At 39.4% G+C, this 27153-nt stretch overlaps 1 protein-coding gene across 1 annotated transcript in view; it reads right to left on the bottom strand.

Annotated features, from left to right (window-relative positions):
* Positions 1–27153, bottom strand: part of adamts3 (ADAM metallopeptidase with thrombospondin type 1 motif, 3) — a 161684-nt gene that overhangs the window by 94309 nt on the left and 40222 nt on the right. The window contains exon 5 of the mRNA XM_028578185.1: positions 1439–1632. Coding sequence (XP_028433986.1) covers positions 1439–1632 — 194 coding nt within the window. The remainder of the gene's footprint in view (positions 1–1438; positions 1633–27153) is intronic.

Below are 27153 nucleotides of genomic sequence, written 5' to 3'. Positions count from 1 at the left end.
ACTCAGTAGGGGGAGAGCAGCAGTCAGTAGGGGGAGAGCAGCAGGCAGTAGGGGGAGAGCAGCAGGCAGTAGGGGGAGAGCAGCAGTCAGTAGGGGGAGAGCAGCAGTCAGTAGGGGGAGAGCAACAGGCAGTAGGGGGAGAGTAGGGGGAGAGCAGCAGTCAGTAGGGGGAGAGCAGCAGGCAGTAGGGGGAGAGCAGCAGGCAGTAGGGGGAGAGCAGCAGTCAGTAGGGGGAGAGTAGGGGGAGAGCAGCAGTCAGTAGGGGGAGAGTAGGGGGAGAGCAGCAGTCAGTAGGGGGAGAGCAGCAGGCAGTAGGGGGAGAGCAGCAGGCAGTAGGGGGAGAGCAGCAGGCAGTAGGGGGAGAGCAGAGAGAGCATATGAGAGGACGAGGAAGCCCTTCAACAAACCAATCAGTTAGAAGTATCTGGAGACGTAGCTCACGTATGTGATGACGGCAGGACGTAGGTTTGTCACGTATAAATCTTTAGTGCGCTTGCAAACTTTCACACCTGTAATTTTGGTTCGGATCAAACTAACTAACTTACCGGATCAAATGTATACAATGTAACAAAAACATGAACCTTGGTCCGGACCTTGGTTCGGACTTTCATGTGTGAAAACGCCCTTAAAAAACAAATTTGGATAAGTAGTTACCACTGCCTCCTCTACACCTTTAAATAAATATGGATGTGAGTACTGAGTACTTAACCATACAGTAAAACCATCAAAACTATTGTCGTAAGGAGGCTAATAGAAAATGTGAGTCTATGGGCAAATGGATGTAGTTCAGACATGGCTGAATGGAAAGAAACAGTTTGAGACAGCAGAGATGCAGCTAAAAAGTAAAAAAGAAATTTAAAAAAATTCCAGAGAGAGTTGATGGATCAAACCAAGTTATGATATGTAAATGCAGGCTACTGTGCTGGTGCACTTCCATGGCAGCTGTATTGTTTTGTACGCTTACAAAATCATTGTTGTTCAACGATGAAAGCACCGACGAGAGCGCCGGTAGATACTCTTTTATATTAGAATATGGATATTAATCTAACTAACACATTTTTAATTGTTTTTAGAAAGACTGATGAAAGAAATGTTAGATAGTGAAGGGGAAAGATAGTGAAACAGATGCCAGACAGGAAGTGGAGAGAGGATTGTGGCTCTGGATTCCCACAGTATTTTGTAAGCTTTTTTCTTCTATATCAATACAGCCTACAATGCGTAATAAAAATTGCAGCTTTATATAACCACTCAACCATATGTATTGACCCACAGTGCAGAACTCTTGAAAGACGATGAAGATTTTTTTTTTTACCCACTAGTGCCTTCAAACTCTGTCAAGCACAAAGACCAGTGCATAGACAATTCAGCTTCATAGTGCATTTGGCTGCAACACGAGTATTTAAAACGAGTGACAAAAAAACAAGTGTCAAGGACTTACGATATTCATAAGAGTGAGGAGGTAATTCTGCACGTGCTCTTTGCCGTGAAACCGAACCACTGAGTCATCAACTCCCAGCAGGATTTCAATGTTGTAGTCGTCCTCCCCGGCATCTCTCTGACGACGGCGGAGGACAGTCTCATTGACCTGCCGGGCTAGAGAGTCCAGGGTCCCGGGTACATCCAGCTCGGGTTCTGAGCAGGGATCAAGACACGGGAGATAGGAGCGTTAACGTGGACGTGCAAAAACAAAAGAAAAACGGAATGCAATTATCTGAAAAACACATTATTTTCTGTCTACAACAGTTGCTGTTGGGCTTTTATGTTTAAAAAGCTTACTGAGTAAATTCACACCTTGATCCACTACTACATAAAAAACTTTTACACTTATTTACAAGAACAAGCTGTCAGATATTAATATTAATAAGTGTTTTCCTGTTTATATCACTGGAATTTAAATATCTTTGGGTTTTGGACTGGTGGTCGAACAAACCAAGCAATCTGAAGATGACACTTCGGGATCTGGTTGTTAGGAACACACACAAAAAGGCTTGAAAGTAAATTTTGCATTTGAGATTTACAGTACATAAATACAATCATACAACATGTGTATATATATATATATATATATATATGCTAGTTTTTAAAGATTCTATTTTGTTGAGTTTGTGAAATGAATATTTGACTGTCATTTTATTCTATTTCTATTTTCTTATATACGTTGATTCCACTTGGAGAAAACGGTTTTTGTTTATGATTACAGCCATAAACTTGAAAATGTCATCAGAAATCAATCAAAAAGGTAATCTTACATAACATTTTGAATGTATTTTGTATGTATGTATTTTTTGCATTCACATCCATGCCTTGAAGTCAATTAAAGTATTTATTTCACACTATCATATGATGTGATTACACCAGTCACAACACCCAAATTGCCAGGGGCGTAAAGACACACACAGACACACAAACACACAGACACACAGACACACAGACACAGACACACACACACACACACACACACACACACACACTTTCTGACATGACTCATACTGGCTGTTAATGAAGCCTTGGGCTGCAAATGCTTTTAAAACACTGCAGTATAGAGCTACTCATACTGTAGCTACTGAACTGGTGTTACACTATTCCAACCATGGCTAATTGGTAACAATGTATAGTTATTATTAGTCATTTTTACAATCTACAGATAATTGGTTGTTACAGTTTTTCCGATTGCTAAACGACAGTGGGCACAACTGGAGTCACATGTGCAAAACTCTAACTACAGTCTGCACTACCAACAGTCACAGGAGCTAAACAGGTCACATCACCTGCAAAACTCATTCAAAGCAACACAACTCTTAACACACGTCTCAAAACAGGCTCAGTGCAGCCAAACACTATGAACAGTCCTCACTGAGACAACACACACTGTCACTCAGAGCACACTGAGGGTAAAAACACTAGCGTCAAACACCAATACAGAAATTATAAACTTTCTCTTCTTTACAGTTTGAAGAATTTGAGTGACTTGACACTACTCAACAGTTTATTTAAGGAAAAAATATAGATTGTATAGCATTCAATAAAGTATTTTGTCTCTAGTAATTTATGGAATTTATGGGGGAAAAAAACTAAAGGTACATATGTAACAGTACCAAAGAATAGTGTGACTAATCCTGCCTCTCTCCAGCATCATGTGGCAAGTTTTCTTCATCACATTGGATGTCTGCGTCATCTCTAAATACTACAGTTTTTTACAATCACTTTGCTACTAATTTCAGAACCTTGACGTCATTTTTCAAAACTCTTGACACAAAACTCACAACCAATGATCAAAATACACATTTTTCAAAACTCTAACACTTTTTTCAATTGCTTGGATACAATACACATAAACAAAAGATAATTTGTTCATTTAACAAAGATCACCTGTTCAATATGACACAACTTAACATCAAAGTACTACTATTTCAAAAAGCAATTCACACATTACATTTCAGATGTATGAGTCACTGTTGCATTACTCTTAATGCATAGTTGTATGGAAACAGACAAACAATATTCCAAGTTTAGATCATGAAAGTTTCAAGATAACGAGATTCATTGTCACCAGTTAGCGTGGAGCATGAACCAATTAGAATACAGTATCTATGGATGTAATATTTCATCATCATTCTTTACTGTAATGTACTACTGTTTACCAGACAATGTTTCTATGGTCCCATGTACTACCTTCACTGTACTGTACTACTGTTTACCAGACAATGTTTCTATGGTCCCATGTACTACCTTCACTGTACTGTACTACTGTTTACCAGACACTGTTTCTATGGTCCCATGTACCAACTTTTCAGACTATTTACAGTATTGACAGTATTGCACTGATGGATTCAGGACCTTGGAATTTCTTGTCCAATTCTTCCAACTCGCTACTGATGATTGAGATATATAATTTACAGTCATGAAAAAATTAGGACACCCATGCTAAAGTTGACTAAAAAGAGGAATAAAAAAATCATCTTTTGCAAATTGATCTTACAGTAATGCCTTAATTAAAAAAATGAGGAAAAATCCAATCTTTAAGGACACCAATTTTCTTTGTGAATGAATAATGTATCGTAAATAAATAAATGTTCTTCCTTAAAATACAGGGGGCATAAATAAGTACACCCCTATGTTAAATTCCCATAAAGGCCGGCAGTTATTTCATGGATCCAGGATACTATGCATCCTGATGAAGTTCCCTTGGCCTTTGGCATTAAAATACCCCCACATCATCACATACCCTTCACCATACCGCCACATCATCACATACCCTTCACCATACCCCCCCACATCATTACATACCCTTCACCATACCCCCACATCATCACATACCCTTCACCATACCCCCCCACATCATCACATACGCTTCACCAATTGACTTCAAAGCAAATTTCTCACTGGATATGAAAACTGAATTATCCGATTTGACAATATTTGGTCCCCCTTGCTTCCCCTCTGGTCCCCTCTGGGGTAATAAAGATATCTGTTATCCTTCAACGGCTGGTTCTGAATCAGACCATGAAAAAAATGCTAATACTTCCCTTTTTGATGGCAGGGCACACCAGTTCTAAACCTCCCCCTAATACTGCTTAGTGTTACACTCTGAAGGCTGAGGCCGTCACTGTCAAACACTGCTGATATGAAATCCTTCATCTGGTCCCCTCGGTAGGCCTGATCAAGTGGCCATTTAAGATTTAATTTTCCACTATAATGACTAAAAAACTGCTGATTCTTTGGGGGTTTCAGCAGCTTGGTTGGTCAAAAAAGTAACCATAGTTGAAGGTTGAAAACCCGGTGGGCGAACATCTTGGCATGTGAATGAATCATCAGAGAATGTTTTGCTTTGGTGGAGCTGCATGCCAACAGTATGGATGTGATTACGCCTTCTGCTTGTTTTTTTTGGTCTCCACCGCAGTGGAAATTTGCATTTTTTTGTTTTGTATTTAGTTCATTTTAATCTCATTTGACATAATCTCAATTTGAAATGAAGAGTCTTAACCTTGTTGTGTGCTCTTAAGATTGTTTAAAACAATGTTTTCTGAGAGTTTCTCTATCATTACATCACTCAAGCACAAGTTTACTACTTTTTATAATCTGCAGTTTAACAAACTCTGAAACAGTTTGGACAGAAATACAGCAATATGAATCTCAGTTGTATTTCCATCAGCAAAGCAAATTACCTCCAATTTCTCTTAGTTTTTCTGTGCACTAAAGAAAAGCCCATTTTACAAGTACATGGTGTGAATGTATAATGTGTCAAACAATTAAATTAACTTTGAAATCTCATTAACTGCTTACAAAACCAGTCAGACAGTCATCAAAGATCCATCTGCAAATATGCCAAATCAATTTATAGACAGATAAAGCAACTAAATAAAATGTCTCGTTTGATGTGATCATGTATGTATGTTGTATGTTGTAAGTTTATTTGATTAGGACAATGCACATTAATCAACGCGTGCCACATTAATCAAATGCGCCAGTGTTAGCCGGTCGGCTAATTTTCAACTGTAGTCCTAGTATCATAGGCTTTAAGACTTGTAATGCCCTTTGTATGCACATCATAATGCATCATATACCTACAGGCTGAGAGCTAAAACGTTTGACTAATGCACACAATTATTTATGTTTTGCATTGCACAGCTTGGTGCAAATTGTCCCCACTTGAAGAATTGCAAGTTCTTTTTGAGTAAATCATATTGCAGACTCGCTGGCTGTGTGGGCCCCCTGGGGTCCTTTTGCATTTGTTTAAGACCAGCACATCTTCATTCTGATCCTCAAACTGAATATAAACTGAAGGCAAGGGAGGTAATCTTTCATTTGGTAGTGTCAATAAACCTCTGCTTGTAGTTTGCCACTGAGACATTACAGGCCTTGAACTAAAAATTGGGTTCATGTAGGTTTACGCAGCCCATTTACAAACAAACCAGGGATGGTAAACAAAGGCCACATGGACTCACAAGTAACTTGTGTATTAAAGATGTTTCAGTGAGCTCTCATCCTGCCGTGTCAGAACATTTGGCAGGAGGGTGAATCAAAACAAATCTCCTTCCAGTTTAGCTAAACCTGATGGACGTGTCTGTGCTCAGTACTGGAATGAACCTCCTCTGATCTTCACGTCAGTTAATGTCACATGAATCAGATGCATGTAATATATTCATCTATCTATTGGTAATGACCCACATGCAGCATTCTTGTAAGAAGACATTTTTAGGCATCTCAGGACAGTTTTCGGGCAAGACTAAAACTATGATCCCACTGAAATGTCAGTATGAATGTCCTAAAGAAAAGTAAGACAGAGATATTTAGTGCTATGTTAACTTCCCCTTAATAAATATATGATTAAAGCAACAACAACAAAATATATATTTTTCTATATTTCATCTACATAGATACTGGATCATATCCATAAGATACTGCGCTGGCAAATACTTGGAAATCTTGAGCCATAAATAAAAGCGCAGACCATTTTTCATTTTTCCAGGGATGCTTAGGGCCGCAGACAGGGCCAGTGATTGAGTGGAGAGGGAGCTAAAATAAATAGGAAGAAATGGCTGCCGCCTCAGCTGTGGCCCAGCTCCTACAGTGTTGGGATTGTGGAGTGCATTCCTCCTCTCCGTCGCTCCCGTCATGACACAGGCATTCTTGTGCAGCGGGCCAGCTCCCCACCTCCCCCTCCTGAGTAAACAGGCTTTCTGAGGTCCCTACTTCAAACGCACAGGACTTCCCCTCAGCAGTGCTTCTTAAGACCGCTAGTGTGCTTGAGTGAGCGGCGAGCCCCCTCTCCCTCCTCTCCCCACCTCGCCCCACCCCAGCCCAAAGCCCAGTCCCATGGGAGCCCCACCGTGCAGCGGCAGGAGCAGCAGCAGCCCAGGAGATGGGAGAGGCCCCCAGCCAGCGCCTGCCCACACGTGGCACCGTGCAGCAAGGTGGCAACACGGCCAGCCAGAGCCACAGCAGGCTAAAAATGGCACAGAGGTAGGCGACAGGCAACTCACCATCAGCCTAGAGTGGAAATCTACTGTGTCTGCTCCGACGCCATTAATATCCACACACCACCATTCACAGACACTCACACTCCCGCAACCCCATTAGGAAAAAGGACAAAGGTATAGTGTCAGAATTAACCAGGGTGGAAGAAAATGAGGAGAAAATTTGCATTTGGTTGTTTAGATTCGAATGCATTAACATTTAGGGTAAAGCCTCTCCTCTGAGGATGTAAATCTATTTATTTATATAATCATAAAAGTTAAAACATCTGACAGAAAAAGGATCTTCAGTTATGGAACAATGCCCAACATGTATCCAGTGTATTACAGCAACAATAAGCAGCATTTTTGCATTAAAATATGGGCCGTAATCCTTTTATCTGTTTCTGCTGTGTAGTAAGGCTGGAGGATTGGCCTACATTATAAACTGAGATGATACAGAAGAGCACATTTAAACTGAAAATGAGGAATCTGCATGAAATCTACTCTGTGAGCTAAATGTAATTTTTTTTGTAATTCTCATGTGGCAAAACTAGTAAGTGGTACAATTAGGTGGGACAAACACATTTTCTTTCTGCAGTTGTTTTGTTAGTGAAATTAAGTCACAGTTCCTTATTGATGAGAAGCTTCGCAGTTGAAACTATACTACCAGACATTATTTTTAATGAATCACGATCTGAATGAGATCCAATGATAAAAGGACACTTAAAACTGCAGTTTGAGCCTCATGAGCTGATGGAGCTTAAAAATCTGAAATAGTGAATTCATCAATAGTAACACTGCTCTCCATTATGAACTTGAGAAAGACAATCAGACATATACCGTGAACTTAAACTGCTTTTGCAAGAAGGAGTTGATACATTCACATGCTATACTGCAACATAAGCAGGTGCAAGCCACACAGCTCCATTTCACAATGGCTTCCCATGTGAGCAGAACACTGAAAACAGGCTTAAATTGTGATGTAACTGACTCGAAAAAGGCAGCATCATGGACGCCAGAAGAGCGGGTTAGAGCATCGCCCCGACAGCGGCTGATCAAAGGAGGCAATCTAAAAGGAGTTCAGCGAGTGAAACACAAAACACCTCATCAAAACATCTGATGACATGTCAAGTGGCTCAGGCCACACAAATAAATGACAACAATTAATTGCAAAGCACACAATCTGATGATCTTGCATGTCTGGGGTAAAAAAAACGGACTACATTGTAGAGGAGGTGAAAGGTTGATTGGACTGGTGAATCCTGGTTCCGACTGGTATTTATGTTGTAAATTAGTGGTTCCCAACAGACGAGTACTAAACTATGGAATATTTGTTTCCAGGGTGATAGGGTTAGGGGGTTAGATACTTTGAACTTGGCACAGTCTGCCTGCACTGCCTCTTTCGTCATCACTCTCTGTGCTCGAGAGTTTCTTTGGAGGATGTAGGGGAATTAAAGTTTAGTTTAGTTTAGTTCAGTTGTGATAAAGCCCCCCGTCAATAGTGGCCAATCTGCATATATACTGTCAATTAAACAATTGAAGGTGAACAAAAGGTTGTGGAACATTGTTGTAAATAACCTCCCATCATGCCGTCATACATGCCCAATAGAGAGACAGAGAGCAATACTGCTAGACCTCAGTTCTGCCTTTGATGTCATTGACCACAAATTATGGTTTTGCTCCACCTGCTTTAACATGGATAGAAAGTTATCTATCCAATAAAACACAAATAGTTTTCTTTAATGGAAGCTTTTCAGATGCAGGACATGTAGAGTGTGGAATTCCACAAGGAAGTTTGCTTGGCACTTGTAACCTTTAGCTATCTTTTTGCCTAGAAAGACCACCAAACGTGTGAGCGTATTTCTATTGTGATGTGAGCCAAATAAACAAGTGAAATGTGAGTTATTTGTCCTCCTCGACTTTAAATCTGAGATTTACTACCTTAGGGTATATTTTCAGGCCCCTTTAGTTGAAATAACGTTAATGAATTTAAATGTATTTAAATTAGTGCTGTCAAACGATTAAAATATTTAATCGTGATTCATTGCATTAATGTCATAGTTAACTTTTTTTTATCTATTCTAAAAGTCCCTTGATTTCTTTTTGTCACATTATTTTTTCTCATTTTAATGGTCTTATTACCATGGAAAAGTGGATCGGCTTGCTTTGTGCTTTTGCCGCCTGGCTTTGACGAGGGGGCGGAGAATTCGCATCAGCTGTGTGCTTGGCCATCAAGTGGTATTTCAGACTGGACGTGCTGCGATGATAGCTCAGTTCACAACAACAAAACACACAGATCACTTTGGTCTTGTCAATGGAACCATTTGGCAACTTTTTAAAAGTAAACTTTCCATTCAGAATCTTATTGGCATCCATTTCGCCGTCTCACGCTCGCCATCCACTCAAAACGTAATGTTAGCCTGCTACTCTTTGGCCGGCTCGCAAGCCCAAACAAGTGTGTGGCGTGCCTGTTGTTTTGTTTCCGGTCTAGTTAGATCCGGTGTGGTGTGAAAAAAACTACAAAGTTTGCTAGGCCAAAAAAATTGACGCCATTAAAATGGTTTGCGTTAACGCCGTTAACAACGCGTTTAACTGACAGCACTAATTTAAATTAATGTTAGCCTTGTTATACCAACTCAAACACACTATCCATGGAAAGCACTCTACACCAATCAACCACAGGCAGTTGACATTAATGTCTGGTTGGTCAGCTTTAACACTGGAATTTCTATATTTCTTTACAAGAAACATCAAATGGTCTGATTCATGTCTCTATCTATCTATTTAGTCCGTATCAAGAAAGCAATGTGTGACCAATGGTATTAATGCCACAAATCTTTCCCGGTTGACATCTCAATTGTAATGCTGTCGCTGCACAATTTTGTTTTGTTGGGGGCTGGTTATGGCTGTCATAGAAATACGGGTCGCTGAACAATGGCCTGAAATCAGGTGCACAAAACCCGAAAATTCCACCTTAACATTGAGTAGAAAACTAAATTACCATAATGTCTATCTTTATCATTCTACCACTGTGGTGGTTTCAGTGCCAATGTGTTTTGAAGCTGCAGCTAATTTAGTCCTGGCAATTCACTTCTCGTCATGTAAGAGAATTTTTGACTTACTAAGGCACATAAAACCTAGGATAATTACACTGGATTTTATGACTGGGGCAATATTGTTTAGACTTTTTTTTTTTCTCCGTCCCAATTGAGCTGAGAATGAGCGGTGACAGCAGCAACAACAGCAGCCTAATTCCCAGCACAGCACCACAACAGGAGAAAAGATGCTTGCCGAGGCATTTCAAATGGTGGAGAGACGCCACGCAGGTTTATAGTTCTGTGTTAAAGTGTGGTGGTGATTTGAAAAGCTGCGTTTGTGTGTATGTGCATTCTCTGTGGCCCACCTGAAGCTTCAGAAACACTATTAACAGGCTCCTGGGGAGTTTTAGGCATAAAATTGAAGCTAACACTCCTGCTCCCACTGGGCCTTATATTAAGGCATTACTAATGATTTCTAAGTCTTGGCTGCTCTGCCTCAGAAAATAAACTCAAGAGTCTTTCATTGCAAAAGTAAAGGATCATTTATAATAGAAATGTTCCTTAAAAAGCTTGTGAGAGATGCTTTTACCCACATTAACCATGAATAATGCTAATGTACTGTATGTAAATGGTAAATCAAAAAATGATTTTAAATAGTATAATCAGACTTTTTATATTAACAATGGGTCAAATACCTCAAAAAATACCTCTACGGAGCTTACTTAGCATATTTCAACTCATCGGTTTGTCTACGGCCTACAACTTTACTTTTTCGTTCCCTTTCACTGCTTCTAGATGTTTTACTCAAGAGTTGGTAAAGACTGACAACAGAGCTAAAAGGAGAGAAGAAATAGGACTTACACATGTTAAGTGGCCAAAGACACCACTCTAAAGGAATGCTAATGTTGCTCCTTGTCCGCTGGGTGTAAATAGGCAACCGTTTGCTAGCACATACCGACTTTTAAAGCTGATTATTTGTAAGTGTTAAGTTTACAGCTTGTTCTGCTGTCACTAAGTGGTGGCTAATGAAGACACAACAAACCGGACAGATATTGCTCATCTTCTGTGTTCAAACTAGCCATACTAGCTGCTAGCTGTCCAGGGTGGGTGATAAAGAGTACAGTCCTGAGGCAAGATCATCCTCATGTCAAACTAGCAACACGCAAGACCAGGCTATCAGATTGTAAGCACGTACAGTCCTGTAAGGTGGAACGTAGGCCATGTTTTCTATGTATTTTACCATGTGACACTTCATATTATTGTGCCTCAGTTCTGAGTTCAGTCCAGTCCAGAGTTCTACATTAGACTTATGTTTCTATATCCAAGACTCCACCATGCAAATATAAACACATACAAAGCATCAATCCAACCACCTGCTGGAGGAGTTAACAGCAAATTCAATGGTTGTCGCCAAAGTCAAATCCATCTCCCAGTGCTGCTCTATTATGTTGCTGGAAGAAAAAAAACTCGGAGTTAAGCCACTTTGGTAGGAAAATCTCACATTTTAGTGTGAGAAAATCCACAGGAGTTGATGGTCAGCATACAAAACTGATAACCTTAAAAAATGATTAGACATACTGGAGCAAAACAGACCCAGATCAGAATCAGAATCAGAATCAGAAAAAGCTTTATTGCCAAGTACGTTTTTTACACGTACAAGGAATTCAAATCAAGTATTAGAATATAAACAATATAAGTACAAAGGTGTATCTGACAATTTGCCAATGTGCTTGCTTCTGAAGGAGTAATTTTCTATGCCTGAGAGCTGAAAATAAAATGCTGCTGGTCACAGCAGAGAAACAGCTCATGTAAAAATTGAAGGTTTCAGGTAGAGAAACCTTTTACCAAAGAAAACATATTACATTAAGGACTGCTCATCAATTTCAGCATGCATCCATCTAAGCACTGAACTGAAATTTAAATCAGCTTTATTATGTCATACTGAGAGACATCTCTGATGTTGATATTTCTTTAAAATTGAAAGACACTATTCTTGCTGCAAACCCTTCAATGAACATGCCTGCAGCTCTGTAGCTCAGTCAGCTCATTCATCTTAATATTGTTTTTAGTGATGAAAGGTCTTTCAATACTGGCACAGAACAGAAGTGTGTTGAAAACCTTTCATTTTTGTCGGCTGGGCATTTTATGTTTTCCTTAATGGCACGATGATCTGTATTTTGTGTGAACTGTGAAAAGGGTGAGTCTGAATTTAAACAGGCTCTCTGGTTTACAGCGTGTTTCCATATCAGGTTGATCAACAATACTTCAGTAACATCAGCATAGATCAATGTATATCACATTAAGATGACTATGGATTAACTGCAGGGGTGGAAGAAACAAATTACATTTACTCTCCTTACTGTAACAAAGTCCTTTTTTTTCTGTACCTCAAATTTTAATGTTTTAAATATCAGTATATCAATATAATTTTACTTTTGCATAAGTACTTTTTTTTTAACAAAATTATCTCAGCAATTACTTTGGTGAGAACAATGTTGCTATAACTGATAGAACCAATGGCCAAACCTACAAAAAGTCCAAATTGACTTATTAACTGGAATTATCCTTATTTATTATCCCAGTACAATAAAATGTCTTGAGTTAAACAATTTAAAGAAATAGAGTAACCACTACTAATACAATTTACAGCTTTGATAGAGAAATGTCCAAGTGCTGTGTCGGTTTAATGGTTTGTTTTGCCCAAGAGTGCCTGAGAAGTAATTTGTTATTTTGAGAGCTGTCCTTTCAACTTTAAGCGCACCCCAAGGTTCCCTGGACGTGAAACTAATTGAGGCCATTTGATGATGGTGTTTGTGTTTGGAGGACAGTCTCAAAAAAAGCTATTGGCCTCACACACTGCCTCTAGAAACCCACACTACAGCCTGAAACAGAAGTGCTTTATTTCCGTTGTTCGTCGAGTAGCACATAACAAATTGTTGTTTTGACTTGTATGTTCATGTACGGGTTAAACAAACACGATACAACATGTTAAATAATGAACTTTAGAGGAATTTAATATGTATTTTTATTTTAACTTGGACAGAGCCAGGCTTTCGGTTTGTTTAATGCACAGCTATGATTACCACGTCCTGACTCAAGCTTCATACTTACACAAACATGTGATATCAATCTTCTCATCTCGCTTTTAGAAAGAAATCAAATACGTTAAAATATTCTTTAAACCTGCTTACACCATAAATAGTCTCTCTGTTGCAAATGTGCTTATCTGTTGTTGTGTTAGTTGTTGTGCTGCTGAGAAACAGACTATCAGACTTGTGTGGAGTGTGTTTGTATGTGAGTTAAGAGGCAGTGAGAGAGAGCGTGTCGAAGCAGACAACGGTAGGCCTTGTTGGGGTCGGTCAGTTACAACATACAGCCAAACTTAGGCTTCATTCATGGTGGGGTGCGAACTGCATTTTTGGAAGAAATGCTCACTGTATTTCCTTTCAGGGAGTTCAATATATTTTGGTGACCTGCATCCGTTTTTTTTCTCTCTCTTTCTCTCAAAGAACAAACAACCCAATGTCATCGTTGAAAGGTCAAGTGACGAACTGTTTCCAGTCTCTCCCTGCCCAAAACGACTGATAAAATACAGGATTGTAAGAAGCTGAAATACTGAAAAATGACTAAAAAGTTGGGGTTGATGTAAAATTGGGAATGGAGCCTAGTTTTTAATTCTGCCATTAAATATTTTGGTGTTGCTTGTTTTTATTTCAACTGGCAAATTATCTATTTATATATGAACTACTGAACAAATTACAATACAACTTTGTGAAACATAGGTTCATGGACTACTTGAATCTGGCACATATCCCATGACTATTATCATTATGTTTCTTTTAGATTTAGAAAAGTTCTTTTAAAATAACACACTTAAAAAAAACTAGAAACCTCTGCTAGGGCTCCAGTCTTTAATCTTTTTCTAGTCTTTATTAGTTCATCTTTTCATGTTGATTTCACAGGCATTTTGCAGCATATAATGTAATACTCTAACCCAATGTACATCTAATTGGGATCAAGAACATAAACTCTTTGGCAGAGGTACAAAATAGAAAGGGAAATTGACAAACTACCTGAAGAAATAAATTGTAAAACTATAATTTTTGCATCACTCAGATGATTGAGAGTCTTCAGGTTTTTCCAATAAAGCACCAGCTGATTTTAACTGATGATTTCTGGCTGATGAGGTTACAGTCCAGTCAGACAACACCAATGAACTTGTCTCTCTTGTCAATCCAAATAGTCTCTTGCATGGTTGCTGGCTTTAGTAGTGAATAAAACTTTATCTCAACAACAAATGAAAAACAGGCTAAATTTTAAATGTATTCATATTAAACTCAAGAGTGGAAGTTTGATTTAAGAAGTGTGAAGATATATTTAAACAACATATGATGAAACTGGCTATTGTGCTTTACATTATAATGCTAGATACATTTGATGTAGATCTCATTAATGCACCTTACTTTAATTTACACTTAGTTTCCTTGATTGACACCTGCTACTTTATGACAACGTTGTATTTTTACTTTTAATACACAGATCACAGTCCTTTGCTGCCTTATCTTTGATTTATGTGTTTTAGGAGAAAATTGACTGTAAAGTGTAATTGCTGTGAGTACGTGGTGTTAAGTGAAGGCAACACAGATGATCATATTAGTATTTTATCCAGATTACGGCAGCTGGACAGCAGAGGATGCTGTTTTAATTCTTGAGTTCAGGAATAATAGTTTGACACAATAATCCCAACACAAGGTCTAATTTTTTCCAGTGCTTTCAGCTGAACAAATCTGATGGTTAAAGCGTTCAGTATACTCGCCATTCCCGACCTGTCGCGCGACAGTGTGAAGTCATGGGAGCGCTGTAACTATTTATACTCGCACGTGGTGGTTGCTAGTTGCAGTCTTCTCCTGAACAGAGGTGTCGCAACTGAGGAAAAGCTACCAACTTTGCTATTTCTACGGACTAGAAGAAGAAGAAAAAGGTAAACAATGGCAGAACTGACAGCAGCATTGACGTCAATGTCAACAGTGGCTAAGATGATATGCTTGCAAAGAAACAAAGAAAAAGAAGGTGCAATGTTCGTCCTTTGAATAACGCCAGACATAAATATGGTGAGTTCAATATCCTCGTGAAACAAATGAGGATGATGGACAAAGAGAAGCACTTTGAATACTTCAGAATGTCTGCACAATGATTTGATGACCTGCTTTGTCGGATCAAGCCTTTCATTCACCATAAAAGAACTCATCTTAACCAATTAAGTTTACAAGAGAGACTTGCAGTCAACTCTGAGAGTCCTGGCATCTGTTTTTTTTTTTTAATTAAGAGTGGTGCACTACCTCTGATAGCTCACTTTAAATCCTGGCGCGCCAGCGAGATCTACGTCATTTTGACGTCACATTGTCACTTGACAGGTCGGGAACAGCGACTGTAAAGGTGTACATGCATTTAGCTGACGGCCAACCGTTCACAGAAAACCCCGTCGATATGATCAGTCGCGTCCCCGAAGTCCAAGAAACTGCCACAGAACAGACCAAAAAGACAAGAGGAGACGAGACGTAATACATCTCTATAACAGCAGGCGGCGCTAATCTGTAATGTTGCCCAAGAAATGAAAACCGGCAGCTGATTGGACGAACGCGTCACATGGGTTTGTTTTCTCCGGAAATTCAAAGCCAGACTGTCATGGCGGCCGTTCAGAATACGATCTCATATTGTATTAAAATAGTTCACTGAAACGTGTTTCTGAAAACATTTTAAGCGAGAAATAGGCCGTGCAGTTGCTGAATCTGTCTTCATTTCAGATCAACAAAGGTCAGTTTAAAAGATTTTCGTCAGATTTTGAGAGACTTTAGTCACCTCATCCCGCTCGTCATTTCCGGGTGAGTCCCGACGGCCCTGCCGCCGACCGGACATGTCAGGTCGGCCAAAATGAATCGGCCTGGTGTGTCAGCGCCCTTAAGAGGCCTTAAGACTGTGAGATGGTTGTAAGCTCTGGAAAAAGCAGTCGATTGACATTGTGAGATGATTATTTTGTCAGACTTGTGACTTGTGTTTCAAATCCAATTGAAGAGCAATCAAAAAGTAAATGTTGCAGTGGAGTTGTAAATCCAGAGTGGAGTATACTAAGATGTCAATTTAGTGACCATAATGTAAACAACCACCTATAACTACAAGAATAAATTATATTTTAATCTTAAAGGACTGACGGGCAAATTTACAAAGAATAGACTGATAACACCATGAATTGAGCATCACTTTTAACACTTACATCCGATATCTGGCCCGTCTCAAGGTTCAATACATAAAATTGAATTGAAACTGAATTATATTACAGCTCAAACAAAGCCATTACACATGAGTGCAACTTGCCCTTTTTTGCGTCTGATTGCAATATTCCATGTGGCAAAGTACAAATGGTATCTTTGCACAAAGAACACAGTGGGCAGAACAATGGCAGAGAGAAAAAGAAAAATGAAATGAAAGACTGAAAGACCGCAATTTACAGGTCCTGGGCATGTAGAAGAAGAGTTAGTAAAAGTACAAATACTGTACATGAGGGCAGTACAAACCCTACAATTCCCGCGCTGCTAAACAACCAAGAAAGAAGTGTTTGAGATTAAATCCCCCTCAGAACGCTCACAACAATATCACTTAATCACAAAATGAGTTCTGGGCTTTTTCTCTGATGTGCATGGTGTAATTTTCAGACATGTGGGCAGTGTTATTGCAGCTCTCAGATACTTACACAATTCAAAGACATTCAAGTCAAGGGATGAAAATGTGTTGCAATACTGCCGGGGAATGCAAAAACACCTATATCTTTTTGTGTTCCACAAACAGCTAAAATTCTCTCTCTTTTTTATATCAGTATTTCTCTGTAAAGGACACAGTGGACGTAGTATCACAACAAGCAACAAAAATGTTAGGTATTTGGCTCCAGCGAGCAGGAAGACTGAATGGAAAGAAGAAAGGGGTGCACATGAGCCCCTTCCAGCAGCCATGTGCCTTTTGGAAAGCAACTGGATAAATCAGTCAAGAGAGAACACAACCAAGCATTTCTTGATTCAAAATATTGGTCAATGCTTCCAAGGATCTTTTCCACCCTCCTTCCAGATCCTTGGCTCGGGCGCTAATTATCACCAGGTTTCAGATGGAAAGAACTCATCAGACGCATTCAGGGTCCGTATGTATGCGAGGCAATGTGCATAATATCTTCCAATGTGCCGGTTCAGCATGCAAACAGGGAAAGGGCAGAAATGTCAGACGGAGCATTAGATCAGCTTCGTTAAAGAATTGAAAAACAACACTAAAGAGGGAGGGGGCGTCTGTGGGTGTATTCAGCACGTGCTTTTATCTCTGGGTTCACGCTGCATTGATTTAGAGCATTGAGAATCGGCAGAAGAAGCTTCTGTGTTTTTTCAGGCATAGTTCCTGTATCATTGTACTATTGAATGCTACTTTATACGCCTACACTACTACATTTCAGAGGCAAATTCATTAATTGTGTTGAAAATGGGAAAAATCTAATTGATAATATTTTCAGCTCTAATAATATATAGAGGTTAAGTGGAGTACCTTTAATAGTCAGGTTATCGCACATTTTTCAATCTGTCACACCCTTACACACTCTCTCATACACACACACACACACACACACACACACACACACACACACACAAGGGTAGCATTCACACTTACCTCTGACATTGCTGAAATTACTTTTGTTGACAACACATTAGAGAAACCATCCTCACTAAGCAAACACCTGATAACCTTTAAGGTTTTCAAATTACTAAAAGGTAAATTGCTTTCCCTATCGCTAAACACACCTTTCACATCCAAATACTGTCTAAAACACACGCCTCACGTCCCGACAATAGAAATCAAATGGCGATGTGCCTTTTTTATGAGTTCTTCAAGCTCAATCATGTTTAAAGAAGGGAAATTTGTGTGTTTTTGGGGTTTATCAGGAGCAGGTACCTGTGTGTGCAAAGAACTCTACGGAGGGTAAAAAGCCATTAGCTTCTTCGGAGGATTAATTTGCTCTTATCACAAGGTGTCATGACATATTAAATAAAGCTCAGCACACACAGCAGTAAATTACTTCACATGCTCTTTTGTTTTTGGTTTGCAGTTTTAAGCTGTGTGCAGAAAGTACACCAACTTTAGGTCTCAGCAGTACGCAGTATTTATCTGCCCAAACTACACAACAAGGAATAGCTGCAAAACACAGCTGCTGCAGTTAACAAGGCTGAGGGTCATCAAGGCACAAATACACCAAAATAAACAAGAGAAAACAGCTGGCAAGCGCTACAAGAAATGGCTGCACAGTGCACACTAGCAAATGCAGCACAATATCAATAGCCCTCCGCTGGCAGACTACCTGCAGTCTGTTTTCTCTGTGTGAGGACGAGTCAGGAAACTGAGGAATAGGAACATGATTCAGCTCTGTCACTTACAGTAACAATGCTTTGGTTAGGAGAATGTGGGTTGTCCTCAGTTGGTTATACCATCAGCTCAGTGGTGTGTTGTTCCGCTAGTGTATATATGTATATATTTATTGACGTGTTAATGCAATTTACTTGAGTCCCTGCTGTTACATATCCCCAAGGCACTCTTTTTAACCACGTCTTCTGAATTGTAATCGTGGGGCGATTTGTGTAAAAAGCAGAGGTGTATGTTTTTTGATCATGCCCAACAAAACAAAACATGCGATATTAAATCCCCCTTTCAATACCATGGATATGGTGCCACTCGGCCATCCATGCCAAAACACTTATTTATGAACTTCAATATCCAATGGAAAATAATCTCAAAATGAAATAGCACAATGTGGTGTCAACATAAAACTCAGCGCTTTCAAGCCGGAGAACAGAGTTTAATTAGCAGCAAAAACAAAATACTTCTGTTCCTTACGTTACGTTACGTTTTTTAACCACAATCTTTTTCCTAAACTCAACTAGTCATATTGGTGAATCGCAAATCACACCCTGATGTTAATGTTTATCTACACAAGGCACTCAGCAGCTAAATTAGAGCATTAGAAAAGAAAGATGACCAAGGTTGTTGTGGGTTGATCAGCTATGATTGTTGCATTGAGGAAAAGGGGTGGTACACAGGATTGGTCAACTATGCAATATATAGCAATAGATAAACTGAAACAACCTGCCTCCTACTAATGACCACTTAGTAGCTCCATTAGAGCAGCTGGAGGCGACATGCCTTGCTCAAAAGCAATTTAGAAAGATAAGTAAGTGCTCATACTTTCTGCAGATTGTGCCACTTGTTTCTCTGGAATACAGCTGCTTACTCTTATAAGTTCACTTAGCTTTGGCTTTCATCCACTCATCCTTTATCTTATGACTTGTCCCAAAGTTACAATCCTCAATATCACAGAGTAACATCTCTTACAATAGCCAGCAAGTGACAGAATGTTTCAATTCTTCTTCTGGCAAAGGCTCTTGGCCGACATACAGTAAAACCCTTCATCTGCTTCACCTGGAAACAGATTGTCAAACAGCATTCATCTTTCACTGACATCACTGGTTTGATGTAGACCTCTTCTGGAAATCAAAGGAATCCTGAGCCCCGGAGAGGAGAAATAACTTTGCTGATCCTCTCAAACCACAGCGTAGTATCTGCATTCGAAGTTAGGACGGGAAAAAGAAAAGGAGGCCAGGCGGTGTACGTTCAATCTCCACACAATAAAAGCGAAAGAGCCGTGCACACAGGCACCTTGCAAAAACCTTTTCATCCAGGCCAGGTTTGCTGAGCACACATGCTCGCGCTTAGCAGTGCCATACTTTGCATTGCACACATTCACCGAACAGCTTAAGTCATTTATTTCTCTCTGCCCAGACTAACCACACATCAAGAGGAACCTAACTGCAATATATAAAGTAATTAGCTGACCCAAATTCAAAATGTGTTTTCGTAACAGCGACTGAAATGTGTTCTGCAAACCTTTTTCTAAACATGCCTCTGGAACGTGCCATGATATGTAGGTCTAACAGTGAAAAAAGAGGACGGTTTTACATTTAATAACAATAATGAGATTTGTTTGTTTGTTTGTTTGTGTGCTGAAATAATGATTAGCTTACTAATTACAGCAGTAAGTGGGTTGGCAGAGGGGAAACCATCTTACTCCAACCTGTCTTCTGCCAATTACACTCAACAAGTTCAGTTTACTCACTTGCCTCTCCTGCTAGATCACATTTTCTAGTAAGATTATACCCTTCCAACTATTTTTGCTTTTTTGTCTCTTACGCACTTGAATGTTTTTGCATTCCTACCAGCTCACCAAATTCCTCCACACTCAGCCAGCCCCCACTCTGCTTAACACATCTATGTGACAAATATAAATCACCGCTTTCCTTTTACCGTATAGATCTCTTCCTCACTCTCTGAGAGTCTTTTTTTCTTTCTTTCCCTGTCTCTCACAGAGCTGCTTCCTCAGACATGAGGCCTTTCACTAGTTCCTCACTCTATTTTCACTACCATGTGAAAATATAACCTAATATCCAAGTGCTGAAGAGGGTGAATCCCTCACATGGGCGTCAAGCCAGATGACAGAAGATCAGATCTCAGGAGCAGACTGAGGAGTCCAGACATTTGCTCACTGTAATCCTAATTTCCCTGGGATCACACACACCCATCTGTCAGCATCACTGGCGTTGTAAGTGTGTGTGTGTGTGTGTGCGTGTGTGTGTGTGTGTCAGATGTGTGTCACTGTGACAGATTGAAGAAATATACACTTAAGTGAGGAAGATACAGTACGTGGGCTGCATGTTAACATGAGGTCTTGTGTGATTGTTTTTGTGTGTGATAACCTGACAATTAAACGTGCTCTCTATATAATTAGAGTTAAACTATTATCAATTAATTGTTAATAATTCAAATGTTTCCCATTTTCTGCCCTTTAAAACAATACACTATTAATGAAGTTGAGAAAAAGAAAAAAAACAATTGACATATTCATTGATTCAAAAGCAATTGCTAGTTGGAGACATATATTATCATAGCGTCAGTGGTACTGTTATAGCCCTAGTGTCCCTGATGAAGACTACATGATCCATAAACCTTCTTCCTTCCTGTTGGCACACACCACAAATCTCACTTGGTTGTGACATTTTTGTCTTGTCGTTGCTTGGCTTTGTTGATAACATACACATTGCCCTATGGAACAAGAAATTGCAGCATAGAAATGCCAGATGTCAGTTTTTCCATTACATTGTTTGTACACCAGAGAGCAATTTTAAGGAATCCTTGTAAAAACAGTATTTGTTTATGTAATGTAATTATTTGAAAAATAAAATATTGGCAGGTATAGTTTTTATTTTAAAACTGTAAAATATCCATATCGGAAATCAATCAGGCTTTGATGTTAAAATGCTAAATATTTTATTTTGAAATGGGTTGGTTCTTTCATCACCTATGGTGCCAAATGATAATTTCTACTCTAGAAATGGTTCATTTTGAGTCATAAAGTTAATGTGAACATCAGTGTTTATTCATTTTTAATGTTTTTTTATAAACAGCAATGCTCTTCTTATTGTCTGTATTGGATTGCTGCAATTAAAATAATACACTGCAGTGCTCCAGCTGCCTATTTCTATACTAAGCCCAATTAATATAGCTGCATATCTGGCCACAATTTCTAAAGTAGGAGAGATAATTTTAAACCATACACCCGGCAGTAGCCATATTACAAAAAAAATGCAAGAAAGATGTCATTTTTTGGTCATGTCCCATACTGTAACTGTCTTATTATGATTTATAGAAGAGGGAAATGTAAAACTACTACTACTACTACTACTAGGTGGATGAAAACGTTTTGTCAATGTCTGTAGATACATGATAACAGTGTACTTTTCAGCTGGAAGAGCACATACAACTGAGTCTTTACTCCCCCAAGCATCCAGAGGAATTGATTAATCTATTAAAACTGGCTTTTTCCAAACACTTTGAGGTGTAGGAAAACTGACTGGAGCTTCCCAGGAGAACCAACGACAGGCGGCAAAAACCTGGAAACCTGAACTCCGGAGACTTCTTCACTCACCAGAAAGCGGTGGGGCGACATTGACGACACAGGTGTTTATAATTTATCACCAACGCAATCACACTCACATTCCCTTTGTGATTCCAGGCACGTTTTCCATTTGTTTGTGGTAATTTAGGCTGCAGAAAATGCCTTTGCTCACATTGAGAATCTCTTCTCCTTTGTTGGAGGGTTCCTTTGAGCTGTTGAGGAAAATCACGAGTATTCACACCGAGAGGAAGAGATAGCGTTCACAGGATGGGAATGATTGACTTCTTGTCAGGATGGACAGAGCGCTGAACTGTGATTTGTATGAGATTTGTGTTATCTAAAGATCAGAAAGTCTGCAATTTTGTAATTGATGTTCAAACACTCAATCATGAAAACACAATCATACATTTTCAAATGGAGTCCTCTAGAGTACTCTAGGGACACTTGTCCATCTTGGTCCAGACAGATGCACTTTGTGCCAACAAATCTTCTCATTTTTCTCAGACTTATGATTCTCAGATAACTAACATAGCTACAGACATGGTACACATATTTTTAGTTATGTGACTCACACTATCTGGAGAGAATATCTCTGACGTCCGTTGTGGATAAACATCCTTAAATCCACATTAGAAACTCAAACATCGTAAGAAGGTTTTATGGTAAATATCTTAGCTTTCAAATATGGACATTACGATTTATAAGACTCCTTTTCAGATAAATATCTCTTCAATGAATAAAACTGTTGATCCAGGGGAGCTCTGTAAAGAAACAATGTGCTGGATGATTATTAGCACCTTTCCATGTGTAATCCTCTCGCTTCCGTTTGCTTTCTTTGGCATCTCATATCACGGAAATTTGTTTTATAGGAAAACAGAAAATGCTCACGGCTGTTTTACTTGCAGGAGTGTCAGCAGAATCCAGTTTCTGTGAACTGAACTGTTAAAACTGAGAAATTAAGCGAAGGCGTTGAGAATTATTTATTCAGAATTTTGTTCCACAAGCGGCCGGATAATCTTTTGTTATAGGCGCGGCACCAGGCACAATTCCCACAGACAAGGTGACGTTAACAAAAGTTGAGAATACTCCCTCACCATCAGCTGAAAGCGAAAGTCAACCTGAATCAAAAACCAGTTTGATGTAGGACAACTTGAGTGGCCTGCAGAAAGCCCTGAGCTCAACATCTGTAGGATGAACTGAATTACCAACTAACCCTTGCATTAAAAAATGCATTAATATGGGTTTGTTGTGTCATGAAACAATGAAAACTGACCCAAAAAAAAAGCCATTTTTCCCAGTCCTAAGGCTTGTCAAATGCCAAAACACTGCACAGCTGTTAAAAAAAACAATAACAATGTTGAGATTGAAAGTTTGGAGATTAAGATTGTTTCGTCAACTGCAGTTTCCAAGGTCAAGAATGAACTTTCAATCTCAACTGTTAAGCCAACATGGATAAGAAGTCCTTAAACTGCTCAGAAAATAGATTTCATTCTTGACAAAATACAGCTTACAGTACTAGCATTTTCTCACGGCCGACCGGAAGAGGACGACTGGAGTGGTATATGATTACTTTATTGTAGGGCTGGGCGATTTGGAGAAAATCAAAGATCACGATATTTTTGACCAAATACCTCGATATCGATATTGCCACGATATTGTAGGGTTGACAAAAATACTTACACAATGAGATTTGTAATAAATAATTATCAATAATGTGGATATATATCAACTAAGTGGGTAAAGGCAAATAAAGGAACAGCTAGAACAGTCTGGTAAGTTCAGAAAATTACATCACTTTACTGTAACACGATATCTAGTTAAGATATGATATCAATATATTGCCCAGCCCTACCTTATTGCAACAGCTGTGGTGAACACTAAACAGTTGAAACATCAAGGACACCTGGACCACAGACTGAAAGAGCACCAGGAGCAGACATAACCAGCTATTTGTGATCATCAGACCAAAACCAGTCACCAGCATCGACTGGGAGGGGATTAAAGGGCTGTCAACCAGGAGCCGAGGAGGACTGCAGAAAAAAAAGCCAGGGCTCGACAGTAACCGTTGTCCGGTTGCCCTTGGCAACCAGATTGAGTCCACTGGCAACCGTTTGGTGGCCTCTGGTTGCCCCCTTTACCAACCACCTGTTCAATATTTGTGTTTTCTTAATATATAAAACAAATCAAAACTAGAAAATCTTATTTCAAAAGAAGTCAATATTTAATTTGGTTGTCTCCGTAAAGTTTAAACACTACATTCATGTGCAAAGTCTAAGACGATATCTAGTCTCATATTGTTGAAACATCAAGGAAACCTGGACCACCGAGGAGGAACTGCAAAAAAAAAGCTGAAGGAGGCCACGTCCACCCGATGCTTGAGCTCGCCCGATGTACGACGATGTACTTTGCAAAATTTCCTTGTCACCGGGAAGCCAACTGCGACGCAATTGAGATGCAATTTCCTCAGCATCTTTGTTTTCACACACACCAGCTGCACTCGATCCGACTCTCAGGCCTCAACAGGAAACAATAGGTGCTGAAAGGAACACAGCTCATTAACCACACACACACTACTGAGATCAGGAGGATGGTAAGTAACAGCAACACTTTCCGGTCTTCCGTCTCCCTCTCGGCTCCAGTCAAGCCTTTTAAAAGTGGATGTTGACTTGTTGTTTAACCCTGACGGGCAGAAAAAACCCTGGCACTGTCTAAGTGTAAATTTAAATTTAAATGTTCACAGTATGACTGATACTGAAGACGTCTGTGCAAACATGTTTCTAAGTTGAGTGTTCAATTCTTGTGAGAAGTATGCCTTGGAACTCATACACAAATCAGGGGCTTTTACAGATTACAAACAAAAGTCAGAAAAACGGTTTCCTGAAGTAAAGTTTTAGGGAAAGTGCCCTCGAAGCCTACATAATAGCACACCTGACAGCTGCCGAGTACACCTGCTTGAGCAATTCCGCCCACTGAGCAGCTCCTCAAAAGCAGGATGTGCCTTGCTCAGTGGCATCACAGCAGTGCTCGTTATAGAAGAGAGGAATTACTCCTCCACACTTCCATCACTCAGAGGGAATCTGGATAAAACAATCTTACAATCATCTAGTCACATGACGTGACAGAGACCAGATTGGATCAAGGTATCCAATCAACACCAACATATCACAAGAGAGGAGCACAGCGAACACAGCAGTGATGGCTCTGCGGTACACTGCAAATTATCTTCCACCAGCACCTACCTATCAAACACTTTATTAGAAAGCGAGAGAAAAAGAAGGTGCTATTGTTTGGTAAAGGTACTTTATTGTCACATACGTGTAGCGAAATTCATTCCCTTGATCAAGGGCACTGACTGGAGAACCTAGTATGTGTTTTATGATGGCGGGGTAATCTGGAACACCCAGAGGAAACCCACTAAAACATGGGGAGAACATACAAACTCCACACAGAAAGGCCTGGAACGACCTGGATTCAAACCCAGAAGCTTCTTGCTGTGAGGCCACAGTGCTAACCATTGGGCCACCATGCTGCCTTGTTAAACTGCTTAATGTAATATTCAGTTACCATTTACTTTTATTTTCAATAGGGAAACAGGTTTCGGGTGAGAGTCCTGTTTTTTTCTGACCCATCCACCAGCACAGTATACTTCGTCACCTTACTTCCTGCCTTGCTCCTGTGGTTATTACGTCCACTAAAGGGCGCCGCCACTATAAACGTACATAAATATGAATTGTAATCGCTGCATGAACAAACTTATGCCTTTTTTTAATTCAAATTAAAAGGTAATTTAATGTCACTGTTTAACAGTTCTAAAACAACAACTAAAGGTAGAAAAAACAGACCAAAAAAGGGTAAGTCATAAGTATTTTCCTCATGTTAAATAAACATCCAAACTGCCGCAATGCTCTTTAACATAGACCAGAGGAATCTCCTTCTTCTTGATTATTTATATTAAAATCCTATAAGCTTACTATTGCAATTAATTTAAAAAGATTTTCTAATTTTTTACATGAGGAATTGCTCTAAATACAATGATATCCATGAGCCTCAGCAGCAATTACTACGGTGAAGAAAGCAGCCAGAGGCACCAATCTGAGCTGTAGCATTTTTCCAAATGCAACGTCATTGCAATCAGGAACAAAACACAGTGAAAGTGCTGCAGAATTCATAAAAAATGACATAAAATCTGAAAATTTATTTTTGTTCCATCTATAAATAGTATTCAGGCTTCTTTTGCATTATTCTTTGCACCGTGTGGCTCGTTCGTCTACTACTGCTGTGACATTTTCCCCACCCTTGCTGTTATATAACGAGTGCCACGCCAATATGCCACTGTGTCAAGAAGTGGCTCTGTGCTGTTGCACTCTCCACCTCCATCTCCCCTGTCTCTTCCTTTGTCCGTTAGGAAGCATTAATGTGTTAGCCAAACAAAAGCATCGAAATTATGAATTACAACTTAAAAATAAATTGTTCAACACACTGGGTAACATTGTGCGTATATGTTGTTTGTTTACAGATTTCTTAGACAAATATTCAGGAAACCTATGAGATCTGTATAATACAACAGTAAGAGGCTTGATTCTTACAAGAGCAGCAGATCAGGTGTTAACTGAAGAAATGTTGCCACAGCAGAATATACATCTGCTGAAAGTGGAACCGGTGAGCCCCTGACAGCGTATTGTGTGAAAAAGTAATAATGTACGTTGAGACTAACTGGCTGATCCTCTGCCTGCCACTTAAGACGATGAAAAACTTCTCTACATTTACAACTTTGGTTGTTGCATCCTGATTGTACATTCTGATTGCGGCTATTAAAATAATTTCTTTCCAGTTTCTTGCATTCACAGAATCTTATTTATGACAATGCTTCACACACCAACAACCACCTGTAATGACTGCAATCAATGCAGCTTTACACTGAATCTTTTTTTCCATCCATAATTGAAATGCAAAAGCATGTCAGAGCACAAATGGATTGCATTTATATAGTGCATTTCTACGGACAAAGCGCTTTACAATTTGCCTCTCATTTACACACATATTCATACAACGAAGGAGCTGCCATGCAAGGTGCAATTTCTTTAATTATTTTACAAGTGTATATATTTTAAACAACCTATTCATATGA

This window comes from Perca flavescens, chromosome 5 (assembly GCF_004354835.1).
Source record: "Perca flavescens isolate YP-PL-M2 chromosome 5, PFLA_1.0, whole genome shotgun sequence".
In the NCBI taxonomy this organism is placed as follows: Eukaryota; Metazoa; Chordata; class Actinopteri; order Perciformes; family Percidae; genus Perca; species Perca flavescens.
Note: the sequence above shows the minus strand (reverse complement) of the source record. Positions and strands in the feature narration are given on the sequence as shown.